Source organism: Eublepharis macularius, chromosome 4 (genome assembly GCF_028583425.1).
Source record: "Eublepharis macularius isolate TG4126 chromosome 4, MPM_Emac_v1.0, whole genome shotgun sequence".
In the NCBI taxonomy this organism is placed as follows: Eukaryota; Metazoa; Chordata; class Lepidosauria; order Squamata; family Eublepharidae; genus Eublepharis; species Eublepharis macularius.
In genome coordinates, this window is record NC_072793.1 from 33,145,772 (window position 1) to 33,159,178 (window position 13,407).

The 13,407-nt window shown below is 42.6% G+C and overlaps 1 protein-coding gene across 2 annotated transcripts in view; it reads left to right on the forward strand.

Moving 5' to 3' along the window:
* Window positions 1-13,407, forward strand: part of UNK (unk zinc finger) — a 75,114-nt gene that overhangs the window by 32,333 nt on the left and 29,374 nt on the right. The window contains exons 5-10 of one of the 2 annotated variants that reach the window (XM_054975249.1): window positions 81-216; window positions 1,216-1,333; window positions 2,849-2,933; window positions 8,390-8,532; window positions 9,906-9,953; window positions 12,148-12,348. In XM_054975249.1, coding sequence (XP_054831224.1) covers window positions 81-216; window positions 1,216-1,333; window positions 2,849-2,933; window positions 8,390-8,532; window positions 9,906-9,953; window positions 12,148-12,348 — 731 coding nt within the window. The remainder of the gene's footprint in view (window positions 1-80; window positions 217-1,215; window positions 1,334-2,848; window positions 2,934-8,389; window positions 8,533-9,905; window positions 9,954-12,147; window positions 12,349-13,407) is intronic. The other variant, XM_054975250.1, reaches the window with a different exon arrangement.

Below are 13,407 nucleotides of genomic sequence, written 5' to 3' on the forward strand. Positions count from 1 at the left end.
CTCCTCCTCATACCAGTGTCTTCATGTAGGAAGCAATACATTTGTCATCTCAAATTAACCAGTCACACCTGTCTTCGCAGACACGACATATGTTTTGGGAAACTACAAAACAGAACAGTGTAAAAAGCCCCCACGTCTTTGTCGTCAAGGTTACGCCTGCCCTTACTACCATAATAGCAAAGATAGAAGAAGGAGCCCTAGGAAACACAAATACAGGTACAGTGCTTCAAGACCTGGAGAAAGAACTGACATGGCTATCCTTCTGGATAGTACTTCTACTCTAATCTCAAAGTGATATGGGTAAATTAGCGATGGTGGGGGATTAATTTGCAGACTAGGTGATCTGTGGAGAATCCTGCCATAATGCATGGTGTTCGGCCCAAAGAGGATTCAGCCTATCAGATCCTGTAATATAATGACTTCCTTTGTTAAAATTAAATGAAATAATTCTTGTGATAAAATTAGTGTAATTATGCAACCCCCTTACAAGTTCCAGTCAATCCTACCTCCTCTCCTGGATTGTAGTCCTGAAAATTCAGCTGAAAGCAAATGAACATTCTTCAGTGAATCTGAGCATTGATTCAAACATTGTTATTGATGTTGATACAGTTTTTCCTCACAATCATAATAGCTCAGTTTTCAAATAGTGAGTCACTTGTCTTAAAGGTGCTCCCACATGAAAATTGCACTGCACATCAAAAGTTAACTGTTTCAGAAAAAAGGCTGAACTGAATGATGCCTCCCTAAGATGGTATGTTTTTCAAAAAAAAAATCCTTTCACTTTAGTAAAAGAATTGAGCTGGTTATCCGTCGTTTGTCACCTGGATATCTTCCTGCTGCTATGTGCTTTCCTTTTTGGAGGGTCTGGACAAGACCTGATCTGTTCCAGGGAAATGATCCATATTCCCTTCTCCAAGTACTTGTATTTTAATGCTCTACTCTAACATACCCACAGAACTGAAATCTGCCAAGTTCTGCCTTAGTTCAATTTGAGCAAAAATAATTTATACTTGGCCTTGGATGATAAAAGAAAACCTCTCCTTTCTTGAGGAAGGCTGAAGAGCAAACAGTAAATATATACTGAATGAAGTGGCAAAATTATCAACAAGAAATAGATCTGGATTGCTGTTTGGTGCAATGGGATAAATTTATCTGGAAGTGTTAAGTAAGATTTGCATTTCTCATTGTGTTGCATTTTTTTAAAAAAATGTTCAGGTCCTCTCCCTGCCCTAGTGTGAAACATGGTGATGAATGGGGAGATCCTAGTAAATGTGACAATGGAGATACGTGCCAATACTGTCACACTCGCACGGAGCAACAATTTCATCCAGAGGTACAGTAAGAAATTCTTTCTGTTAGACATATAGCTAGATATGTGGAGGGATTCTAAGGTTCTGTACATGCTGATAAAGTGCTAGCTGATGTACCCATAAACCTATTAGAAAGGTCTAAGGATCTTAGGATGCCAAATTTGCTTAGGAACTGAACATTTTTGGAAATCATTTTCTAGTTAGAGAGCACAGCTGACAATGGCTGTGGGAAACCAGATGAAGGCCAAAAAGGAGCTGGATGGTTGAAGATAGGAGGAAATTTGGTGTAGTGGTTAAGAGCACAGGAGTCTAATCTGGAGAGCCGGGTTTGATTCCCCGCTCCTCCACCTGAAGCCAGCTGGGTGACCTTGGGCTAGTCGCAGTTCTCTGGAGCTCTCTCAGCCCCACCCACCTCACAGGGTGTTTTGTTGTGGGGATAATAATGGCATACTTTGTAAACCGCTCTGAGTGGGTTGTCCTGAAGGGCAGTATATAAATCGAATGTTATTATTATTATTAAATATGTGAGCAGTATATATAGACTGGGGGAAATGTATCCTGGCAATGGACAAGAAGCTACAATTCTTGGTTGCTGCTGTCACCTCTTTTTTTCTTTTTACCCGCACTGTAATCTTAAAATAACCCATGTTCATAATCTACAAGGACTCTATTGGGATTGGTTTTAGTGCCTGTATAGCTTATTCAGAACAAAGCTTAGAGTACTGGTAGATAACATTAACAGCAACATAATTTAGAAAGACCTTCCTATACAAAAAATAATGGCTAGGTTTAATCAGAAGTGGGCTGCTTTGTATACACAGCCACTACCAGGATGATTCTAACAGTGCAGTCCTGTGCATGTTTAATCAGAAGTAAGTCTTGATGTATTTAATGGGGCTTACTCTCAGGTAAGCGCGCATAGGATTGCAGCAAAATAAAACCACTTGTTACCCCAGTGTGCATGTGTGAGCATTTTGGCATGCCTGGTTGGTCCTGTTTAATTTTGCCCAGACTCCATTAGCAGCACATATCCCTTAGGAGGAGAAGCATCTAAAGTTTCTCTTTTTCTTACCTGTTTGCTAATGGTACCTAAAGAATGCTGTACAGATGAGATTCACATTAAAATCTCAGAGTTTGTGGAGATCAACAGTGGATGGAGGTTGGGTTTTGTAGTATTTCAACAGCAGCATGTAGCTGAAGACACTTTCATTGAATGGGTAATACACAAAATTTTACTGAAAGGTTATCCTATAAACTCAAGTTAGATTTCTGGATGGGTCCAGTGCTGGGAACCATCTTCAAGTTGGAAGAGTGATTAATACTAATGAAATGTGTCAACAAACATATGAGTATCTGTGGTGGAAATCACAAAGCAATTTTGTGAATATTAGGTGTAATGCTGGAACTGATACAAACACAATTATAGAGACCTCAAACTTTTGTTGCACTTATTGGTGTTTCTCTCTTTGACCAATTATTGGTACATATGTATACACCATTTCGTTTTGCCACAGTGCACACTTTGTTTTGTTTTCCAGATCTACAAATCAACAAAATGTAATGACATGCAACAGTCTGGCAGCTGTCCCAGAGGTCCCTTCTGTGCCTTTGCACATGTAGAACGTATGTGGGTTTTTCTTATCTAGCAGCAAAGTATCAGTATCAGCCCTGGGCAAAGTGTGACCAAGAGTTCAGATGATGATTTCATTTGTTGGGACAAGCCAAGAAACAAAAGCAAGCAGATAAATAAAACCAGCAGGGCATGAGAGCCAATATCCAAGAGCAAAAATTCTGACAGATTTTATTTTACATATAATATCTTTGTACACTGAAAAAAAAACCCTGTTTAGCAGCCAGATGGTTATAGCTACAGTTTTCTTCCTCAAAGTAGAAGTGACATCAAGTGGCTAGTTAAGGAACTGTACTGCTTAAGTTATGTTGGGTGTAGTGTGTGACGTGCCACCTTAAGGTTGTGAACATGTGATTACTTCTGTGGAGCAAAAGGAGGAACTTCTCTATAGTGGCATTTGCCCTAATTCTGTTTCTGTGATCACATGAAAGTACTGAAAAGGAATGGGTCAGGGGGAGCTATTAATACCTTGTTGCAAGTTCTGGAGGAGAAGAGGCATGAACATTGTCTAACGGAAATTAAGGCTTTTTAGAAGAGTATTCTAGAAATGTCAGGACATTATTGTGGTAAAGTAGGTGGCCTTGCATATTTTAAGTGGTTACATGAATGATTATGTAAATAGGTAGGTAAGTATTGTATTCATTTATCCCGTACACACTTGTACTCTATCTCTAATACAAAGCTATTCCAGGTATATGTGCATTGGGAGCTGCTTCTCATGGCCATTATCCAGTATGTCCTCATAACGCACAGGCTGGCACATTCACAGACTGAGGAAGGACCACGGTTAAGAAAAGCATGTTTTCCATGCAGAAAGTCCCAAATTCAAACCATCCAAGGTTCAGTCAGTTTAAAAGAGGCTCTCTAATATCAGAGAGTTCTTCCCTAGCCCCTGCTACTTTGGAAAATAGTTGCTGATTGGAATGGAACTACGGCCTTTCTCCAAATGGTCGTAGTCTGTGTCTTTCCATAGCACTTGTAGCACTTCTGCAGGCTAGTCCTTTTCCAGAGAACAGCTTGAAGTCATGAGTCAGAACAAATATATGTATTGATGGTCTGCAGTGCTGTCTCTCATTGTCTATACACAGCTTACGCTTAAAATTGCTGTATTCAGGTTTTATCAGGCCCTTCTATTTGGCTTGTAGTATCCTATTTTGCAGTACTTTTGTAGAAACAGTTAAATGCTAAAGTAAGTTGAGTGGCTCTTTCCCGCCCCAAAAGCCCATGCTCCAGGAGGAGCTGCATCTCTTACCGTCAGTTTCTCTTTTGCTTTGTTGGAGAGGAATGTGAGTATCAAGCTCTTCATCTTTCAGGGAGTCATCTTGTTTTTCTGGCCGCTCTTTCTTCATGATCTGTGTAAAGGGAGAGAAAGAAAAGTTATTTTGGCATGGCTGAAAAAGCTTTATTCAAAAAATGCGTGCAATGCAGCACTAAAAAGACTAATACAGATGGGCTAGGGGTGTGCAAGAAAAAAGATTGGATTTCCCAATTTGGAATTTCCGAAATGGGGAAAAAAGTCAAAAATAAGCAATTTCCAAAGTGCCAAACCACTTCGAAAATTGATATTGACCAGCTTCGGTATGCTCTGTAAAGATTTGGAGCACACCAACAACCTTTTAAACTTCCAGCCCAGCCACTTACTTCACCTGATGGGGGGGAGGGGTTCACCCTCCCATCGGGTGAAATAAACGGCAGGGCGGGAAGTTTAAACCTACATTTTTCTAGCTGCTTGCTTAAGCCTGCAGCTGTGCTGCGGAGCGCTCCCTTTGTCCGCTGCACAAGGGGCCAGGGAATCCTCCGACTCCTGCAGCCAGTGAAGGAAGTGACGGGGCTGCAGGCTTAAGCCTGCAGCTGCACCACGGTGCTCTCTCTTTGCCCGCTGCACAAGGGGCCAGGGAATCTCCCAGAATGCACAGAAAGGGGCATTTCACCCCCACAGGCTGGACTCAGCCGTTTGTTGGGGAAACCCCCGACAAGCAGCTGATTCAGGGGTTTAAATGCCCCTTTTCGTGCTGCTGTGAAGCGGCATGGAAAGGGGCATTTAAACCCCTTGACCCGGAGCTTCCTGAAACGATACAAATCGCTTCAGAATATTTGTTTCGGAGCTTCCGAAACGGCCCTGGTATCCTGGGGCCATTTCGGAAATCCTGAATGTTTGCAAATCGGGTCCAATTCAGGTATTTTTTCCGAATCGGAAACCCAAATCGCATACCCCTAATGGGCACTCCCTTTGCTTGGTTTGTCTCAGGTCACAAGGTCAGGGCATTCAGATGCTGCCAGACCTTCACACCGAAGGCTTGCACAGAAAGAGTCACCAGATTAAAGGCAGTTCTTTGAGAGAGAGTCCTATCTAGCTCCAATAGCCTGAGAGCAAAATCTGCCCTGATGGAGCATACAGATAAGTTTGACCTAACGCACTCAGAAACCTCGAATCTGGTCACAGGACCATCAGATATAGCAACATTGAACCAGATCTGACAGAGATCCTGGTTGAGGCAACCTTTGGAGCCAGCCTGAAGGGTGCTGTCGTCAACCCCGATGCAGGGTGGCTCCCTCTCAGATCCACACCCAGGAAGATAGTGATCCCCAAGTACCGGTGGTTGAATTAGAAGTGCTTCAGTGACTTCTGCCAAAAAAGGCCAAACTGAAATTTAAAAATGCACAAAAACAAAGGGCAGAGGATAACCTGAAATTCATTATATCCAAAGCAATGAGTAAAGGTCTGGAGATAGTTGAAGTCCCAAGGACACTGTCAGCCTGCTCTAAGTCCCTGTTGTCTTCATCTTCAGAGGTGGAGGAGAGATTGTGCAGCTGCACCCGTATCCGAATCTTAGGAGCTATAAGTATTCTAATCAGCAGGACTATTGCTCTCATCAGTGCCCTCCATAATAGCCACACTAGATGCCCCCTCTGGGCAACCTGGAATGGGGAAATGTTTATTGTTCAGGGTCTCTTGGTTCCATCATGGATCCAGTCCTGTCAAAATCGCATTGGTGCCAAGGTTGCCAATGCCCCCCCCCCTCAGGTCTTTGTTGTCGTACCAACTCTCACGAATCAAGATGTGGAGATGGCTGGACTGGATTGGAGCCTTAGTATGCTGTTGGATTCATTTTCTGATGAACATGTTGGAGAGAAGGAATCCATACCCCTTATGGATGACTACAGACTATACGGGGAGCAGATGTTAAGGATAGCCAAAGGTGCCATTGATGGAGCTGAATGACAAAATCCTTTATCATCTCTATTCCAGCAATTTATCTACCATAGCCTTCCCCATGACAGAGTTTTGTAGCGCTCATGGTCAGTCTTTGAAAAAAGCCTGCCTCCACTCCAGTAATATCAAAGAGGGCAGAGAGCATGTACAAAACCTAAGACAATTGTTCCTTTCTTTTTACATGTCCCTACCTGTCTTCTCTAACAGCAGAAGAAATGCAGACCAAGCAATGCCAGGGTGTTCACTTGATTCTGTCAGACAAGGAGTGCAAGAAGCTTGAAGCATTTGGCAGGAAAATTTACATGCATTCCACAGTGAACATCAAAATTACCAACTACCTTGCCATTATGCAGGCATACCAAATACTCCTATGGAATAAGATGGCACAGTATAACCAGTTTCTACCTGATGATAACACCTTGGCCAAGGTTCGTCAAGAAGAAACATTGTCCAAACAGCAAATTAATACCAGACGGCATGTGGCTGACTTATCAACGGGGGCCATTTTGTCTTTGGTGCTGCTGTGAAGGCATGCATGGCTCTGCTCAATGGTGCTGCCTTCAGAGACGAGAAGCGGAGGAGAAGATACGCAGTTTGAAGCATCAACTTTATTTTCTCAGAAGATGGATGAGTACCTGTCCCAAAAGAGGAAAGGCAGGCTGATGGCTAAATCTTATGGGATCAGTCATGCATCACACCAGGCTGAAGGTCCAAAAAGTAGGGCAAACAGCACTAGTACAGAGATGCCAATTCCGATCCCAGCCATACCAGTACCAACTGTATGCACAGCATTGTTCCTTTCAAGCCGCTCCTATGCAGCAAAGAAGAAGGCCACCCATAAATTGAGGCTGGGCCAGCCTCATCCTTCTAAAGATCAATGACAGAGTCAGAAACAGCCCTTCTTAACTACAAGGGGCACCGCTAGCAGTCTTTGGAGAGAGGCATTCTCATTTTACTCGTGATGTTTGAGTCTGCTTATCATGGCTGCTGAGAAGCTTACGCCTGAGTTAACACAGGAATCGCTCACCCTGGTTGACAAGGGTGCACAGTACAAGAGATTCCAGAATTGGAATCCTGATTTGGATTCTTCTGAAGATTTTTGCTGGCTGACCAAAAAGATCAGACTCATACTGCACCTGAGGAATCCCAATGAATTTGTTGAAGTTAAGACATTTAGGATAACCACATTACCTTTAGTGCTACCATTGTTGTCCCCTACTCCTGGTTTGCAGTCCTGGAGCTCTAGGAAGCGTATTTATATAGATTAATCTACCCTTCACACAGAAAGTTCCTGAGGTTCCAACTAGGGAGACATATTTTCCCATATCAGATCTTACCCTCCCGTCTAGCTTTCACCCCAAGGGTATTCACTAAGTGTATTACCATAGTGGTCATTCAATTAAGAATATTGGGATGCTCCATTTACCCTTATCTGGATGACTGGCTGATCTTGGTGCTGTTGCTAGAGCGTATAACCTTAGTTGTAGATACATTCACGGAACTGAAAAAGTATAAATTGACCCCATCCCATAGAGTGCAGTTCATAGGGGCATTCCTCAGTTCTGTACAGAATAAAGCCTTTCTCCTCATGGAGAAGGCTGGTAAAATAAAAGTTTGTGGCCTCCTTGTTGAGGCTAATGTGTCAGTTGGTGCTGAAGATTCAAACCTTGCTTAGCCTCATGGCCACAACCATAACAGCGTCACCCTTGGCACATATGCATATGAGAAATTTGTAACTGTGGTTCCTGAAATGTGCATAACCCTATGTTACACTCTCAGACCAAGAAATACTCGGTCCTAAGAGGCATACTCAAATCCCTTAGGTGGTGATTAGCAGATACCTGTTTCAAGTGGTGGCCTTTGGTTCTCCAAAGATTGATGTCATAATTACCTCTGACACTTCTTTAGAGGGATGGGGAGCCTTCTGCCAATGTGCTGTGGTCCATGATAGTGGTCAGAGGGGGGAAAGTCCCTTCATATCATTGTCCTTGAACTTTGTGCCATACATTATGGCCTGTGTAAAAATCACAAGGCTGTCTGTGTTACAAACTAGGGACTGCTTATTTTTTCTTATAGTGGCTTTTTGTTACTTTATGCTAGTTTGAAGATTTCTTCAAATGGAAGATTTGTGACAGTGCTGCCTGGATCAGTGCAGCCTCTATTCTAACTAGTGCCATGTGATTCATTTTCTCTTGTTTGCCTACATCTTGGATTTTGGTTTTTCATATCTTTCAGAACCACCGCTTAGTGAAGAATTACAGTCAACCTCAGCTGTTTCCAGCCCAACGCAAACAGGCCCTGTAATGTACATGCCCTCAGCAGCAGGAGATTCTGTTCCAGTCAGCCCTTCCAGCCCCCAAGCCCCAGACCTCAGCAATGTACGTATCAACACTGGAAAGCTTTTGTCCTCTGCACTTTGTAGATGTACACTGTAAATCTCTCAAATATCAGTACCTTCCCAGACCTTCTGTCTCAAAGGTTTCAAATAATGGGAATTTAGCATTTTTCCACAAGTGATTTTGTTTTCAGATGGAAAGCAGGTTTCCATCTGTGAGATGAAATTCTGAAGGGATATGGACTTAAATCATAACTGCAACTTTCAAACTTGATTAGACAAGGTGCTCTGCTTTAAATTGATTTGAAGTCATTTCTGAGCCATATGGAGAAGCCTAGGGCTTTTTTCCTGAACGTTTAAAGTTGATGTAAAGTTTCCTGCTTAGAATATATTCCACTTGGGAAGTGTTCTTTGCTCATCCGAAAATGATTGTCTTGTGGACACTTCAGGTTCTTAAAACACTTAACACCCCCCCACCCCACCCAGTACCCTCTCTTGCAATCTTTGAGCCCTGTTATTGCTTTTAGCTTAATCTGAAATGCTTCCTTTCAAATAATTACAACTCCTGAAAAAAAGTATAGTTATTAGGATATAAGTGTTTCTGTGTCTATATTGTTTTTAATCTAGAGTAGTTGTCATCCCTTAAACTACAAGTTTGAAATTAATTCAAAAGAGTTTTCAGCTAAACGTTAGGAAGAACTTCCAGACAGAACAGTCCCTCAGTGGAACTGGCTTTCTCGGGAGATAGTGGGCTTTCCTTCTTTGGAGGTTTTTAAGCAGAGGCTCAGTGGCCATCTGACAGCAATGTCAGGCAGATCATGAGAGGAGGGGGCAGGAAGGGTTACATCAGTGTTTAGTTCTCATGGCCCCTTCTTATACACCCAGGATAATGCTGATAGCCACTTTGGGGTCAGGAAGCAATTTTCCCCAAACCAGTTTGGCTAGGGATCCTGGAAGTGTGTTGCCATTTTCTGGGCATGGAGCAGGGGTTACTGGGGGTGAGGGGAAGGTAGTTATGAATTTCCTGAATTGTGCAAGGAGTTGGACTAGATGACCCTAGAGATCCCTTCCAACCCTATCATTCTGTTGTTGCTATTCCTTGGCAGACTTGTATGTTTCTAGAGAACTGCCTCAAACTACTATTAGAAGTTGACTTGCTGTTGTGTGGTACTAAACTCAAACTCTGCTAACCCATCTTACGGTCGAAGTACATGATCCCTCATCCTCCTCCGTAAATCCACATGCTTCTTCCATACTGAAACACAAGTTTGGTGTTTTATCATTCTGGTTGACTATATATGTAACCTGCAGATCTAATTAAGACATTCATTCGTCATTGATTATGGATAGCTAAAACTTCCTTGAATTAAATAACTAACTCATGTAGTCTATTTTTGGTTTTCTTTGCACTTCTAGGTATGGAATAAGCCAGGAACTCTGCCAACTAGTCCCACCTCCACTACAGTAAGTATCTGCTCTAACTGCAAGGAGCAGCAAGTGCTTTATAGCCTGCATAGAGAGAATTAAAGACATCGTTGTAGGGGTCTTTCAGCGAACACCCATTTTCCCATGTTCTTCTGTGCTCCTGAAGTCTCTTCTGACTTCCAGAAAAGATTGTTCAGCTGCCACAGGACCCACTGTGGTGGAATATCTGAGCGGGTGAAAGGACTACAGTGAGGAAGGGGTGGGGGTGAAACAGTACTTCATGCCCTCACTGCAGCACCCCAGACCGCGCAGCTGTCCTTCCACACAGGCCCATGACTCCAGAAATGATCTTTCCCAGCAGTGGTTGGAAGGGACTGCAAGAGTGGAGAATGATACGGGAAAAGGAAAAACCATATCTTCCGCTGACCCTTCATTGCATATAAGCTGAAGTATGTTTGCAACAGTTCTGTACAAGCACAGAGTATTGGGCTGAGAACTTCCTAAGAAATCTCCCATTTCACTTTTATCAAAGTTTCTATTCGCTATTGTGAATTTGTGCACAATAATACTGCAACTTAATTCTAAATACAGATTTCTTGACTAGTACATAAAGTGGCCTCTTAAGCATGTTACTGGATTGAAGCTATTATCCTTGTTTGCACATATACATAATATTCCCCCAGTAGCAGCCTTTAAGTATGCAATAAAAGAGGCTCCATCATGACTTCTCTTAACTTGTAGGGCCTCCACTCCTAGTTGTGTACAAAGGTAGAAAAATTTCATTTATTTCATTGCAGCAGTGTGCCCTATAATTATTATAATATAATTCATTCTGGTAGGCTGGATGAGTAGCCTATATCTAGAATTGTCGACCCACACAATGTTATGTAATCAGACCTGGATATGAACAATGTAAGTGAAGCAAATGAGCCTATAGGTTAATTTGGATGCAAAATACGAATTTTTTGTCAATGAGAGCATGAGAGAGGAGGAATGGAACATGTGGCACATCAGGAGTTGCAGAGATGCAGGATCAAGGGTACCAAGAATGGATATTATGTAAAAAGTATAGGGCGCTATGTAAAGTGAAGATGTTCTGCACTATGACTGCTGTAAGCCCCTCCCAAGCTAATACAGCAATCGGTCACTTAGTTTGGATATATTTTTTCCAGCTGTGAATATTGTAAACAGTTTTTAAAAGTTAAAGCAGAGATTTTTCAGGATTCTGAAGGAGCTACTAGGTTTGCACTAGAAATCTATGTTTGGAGGGGTCAGTAATGAGCAAGCGGAAACATAAATGGCCTTAATGGAGTTCCCCTTGCAGAAGATTTTGTGCAGCACCTAGCATTTTTCTCCCTGTATATTATAATGCCTAGAAATTGGTTGGCCATGATCTTGCACAAGCAGAAATGCAAAAGGGGTTACAGTAAACTTGACTTAACATGATCTTTTTCTTGTGCTTTTGCTCACCCAAGAACTCTAGCACAAGTAGAAATTTTGTGCTAGATCCAACCCCCTGTTTTCTGACTCTTGTCTAGGGAACATATGGAGAGTGTTGTTAAGCCTGTGAGCTTAGTGTTAGCAACGTGAGTTTGCAGTGGGTCACTTTTCTTTCTGGTATCAAGAAATGGCTGTGCTAAAACTGCCTTTGCATTTCTGAGACACCAGTACAAGAACCTGAAGCAAAACTGTGTCCTTATGTTCTCAACTGACAGTCTGGGTTGGAGCCAACCCTTTCATTAATGGAGCAAGTTCATAGAAGGAATCTTGGCTACTTTCCCCTTCCTTGTGCAGACTTTCTACACCTCTTGAATAGCCATTCTTGACCCTTAAGAACAACGTGAATGTGATATGCAGTGTGGGGGACAGCAGCAAAACAAGGAATTGAAATAAATCCACTTTCCATTCCAGTGTTGTGCAACCATTTGCTTCATTCATAGCATTTACTGTGCTCATCCCAGGGTGCATAAAGGGAATTCTGCTGGTGGTTTCTTCTTACGTGGGCAGGGGGAGGTGCGTACACTGGTAGTAGGAAGGTAGCAAAAAACCCTTCCATGCACTCATTCTGTTTTGTGGAAGGGTTGGACCCAGGCTGATGCTAACATCATAGCTATCTTTAGATGTTTCTGTTCAGTGTAGATATAGACAGAATGATAGAATCTTGGAAATCGGTAAATGCAGACTGTTTCAGTTCTTCTCATGGAGTGACATATGTTGTTTTTCCTTATGTTAGATTCTCTGTAGAAATAGCAGTCTTGGAAGCCCATCTAATATATGTGGGTCCCCTCCTGGTGCCATTGGAAAACCCCATAGCTTGGAAAGCATTGGCTTTCCCACAGATTCAGTAACTGCAGCCAGCAGCTACAAGAAAGCACCTGGGTTTGAACGGGAAGACCTGATTGGAGCAGAGTACCTAAAGAGTTTCAAATGCCAGGTAGGTAGGGAATGCTGGAAAGATGAAAAAAAATATTATTAGTTTCATAGTAGTTTGGCAGCGCCACTGTGATATGTCTTCACGGTCCTTCCACACATAATGAAATTGGCCCTAGACTAGCAAAATGCAGAAACTCCTGCTACTGGATATGTAAACATAACATAAAATTCAAAACAAGAATAAGAAAACTAACCAAATATATTTATTATATGTATCAAAAAATCAGCCGCCTTTTCATACTCTCTTGGGCCAGTTTAGAGGTGCTTTTCTCTGTACCAGAGAACCCCTGGTGGGATTTTTCCTGGAAAATGCTTAGAGAAATGGCCTGTGATGTTTTAAATATTAAAACGTATTGACTTTTATAGGCTATTTCTATAAACACCCTGAATAAATTAAGTTCTTTTTTTGGCTTTATATGTAGTCCTACATGGGACTACGCATGCAGATTGGTAGGTTCTATAGCTAACATTCCTCTAGGGGTCATCTGCCCCTTCCCAGAGCGCAGGAGCGGCTTGTTTCCTGCCGAAATAGCCTGCTGTCTGGGAGGAGTGACACCCCCAACCCTCAGTTCCTCTTTAGCTGCCGGTTGGAGAAGTTCTTAGCAATCTGCTGTCGATTTCACTCTTCGCCTAGACAAAAAGGAGAGAGAGAGAGATGGTCAGAATGGCTGAAAAAGCCTTATTTTAAAAAATGTGCTCAGTGCAATACAAAAATGACTAAAACGGACAGGCACTCTCTTTGCCTTGTCTGTTTCGGAGAGGGGCTCATGCAAACACTACCAGAGCTTCACCTCTAAAGCCAGAGCAGAAAGAGCTACCAGGCTCAAGGCCAGTTTGTGGCAATGGGCATTGTCGGCTGCAGCTAGCCCATCAACTAAATCAGCAAAATCCTTGTGAAACTTGCCGATCAGATGGATCTGACAAGACCAGTTGTCACGCTCTCAGAGGCTCCGAGCACCTTGGATCTGACTGCACCATCTCAGATCTGGAAACATCACTCGACCTTGAGTGAGCTGAGCTTATCGGATGTGACTCCATCTCTGATCCACCAGTTGGCTTT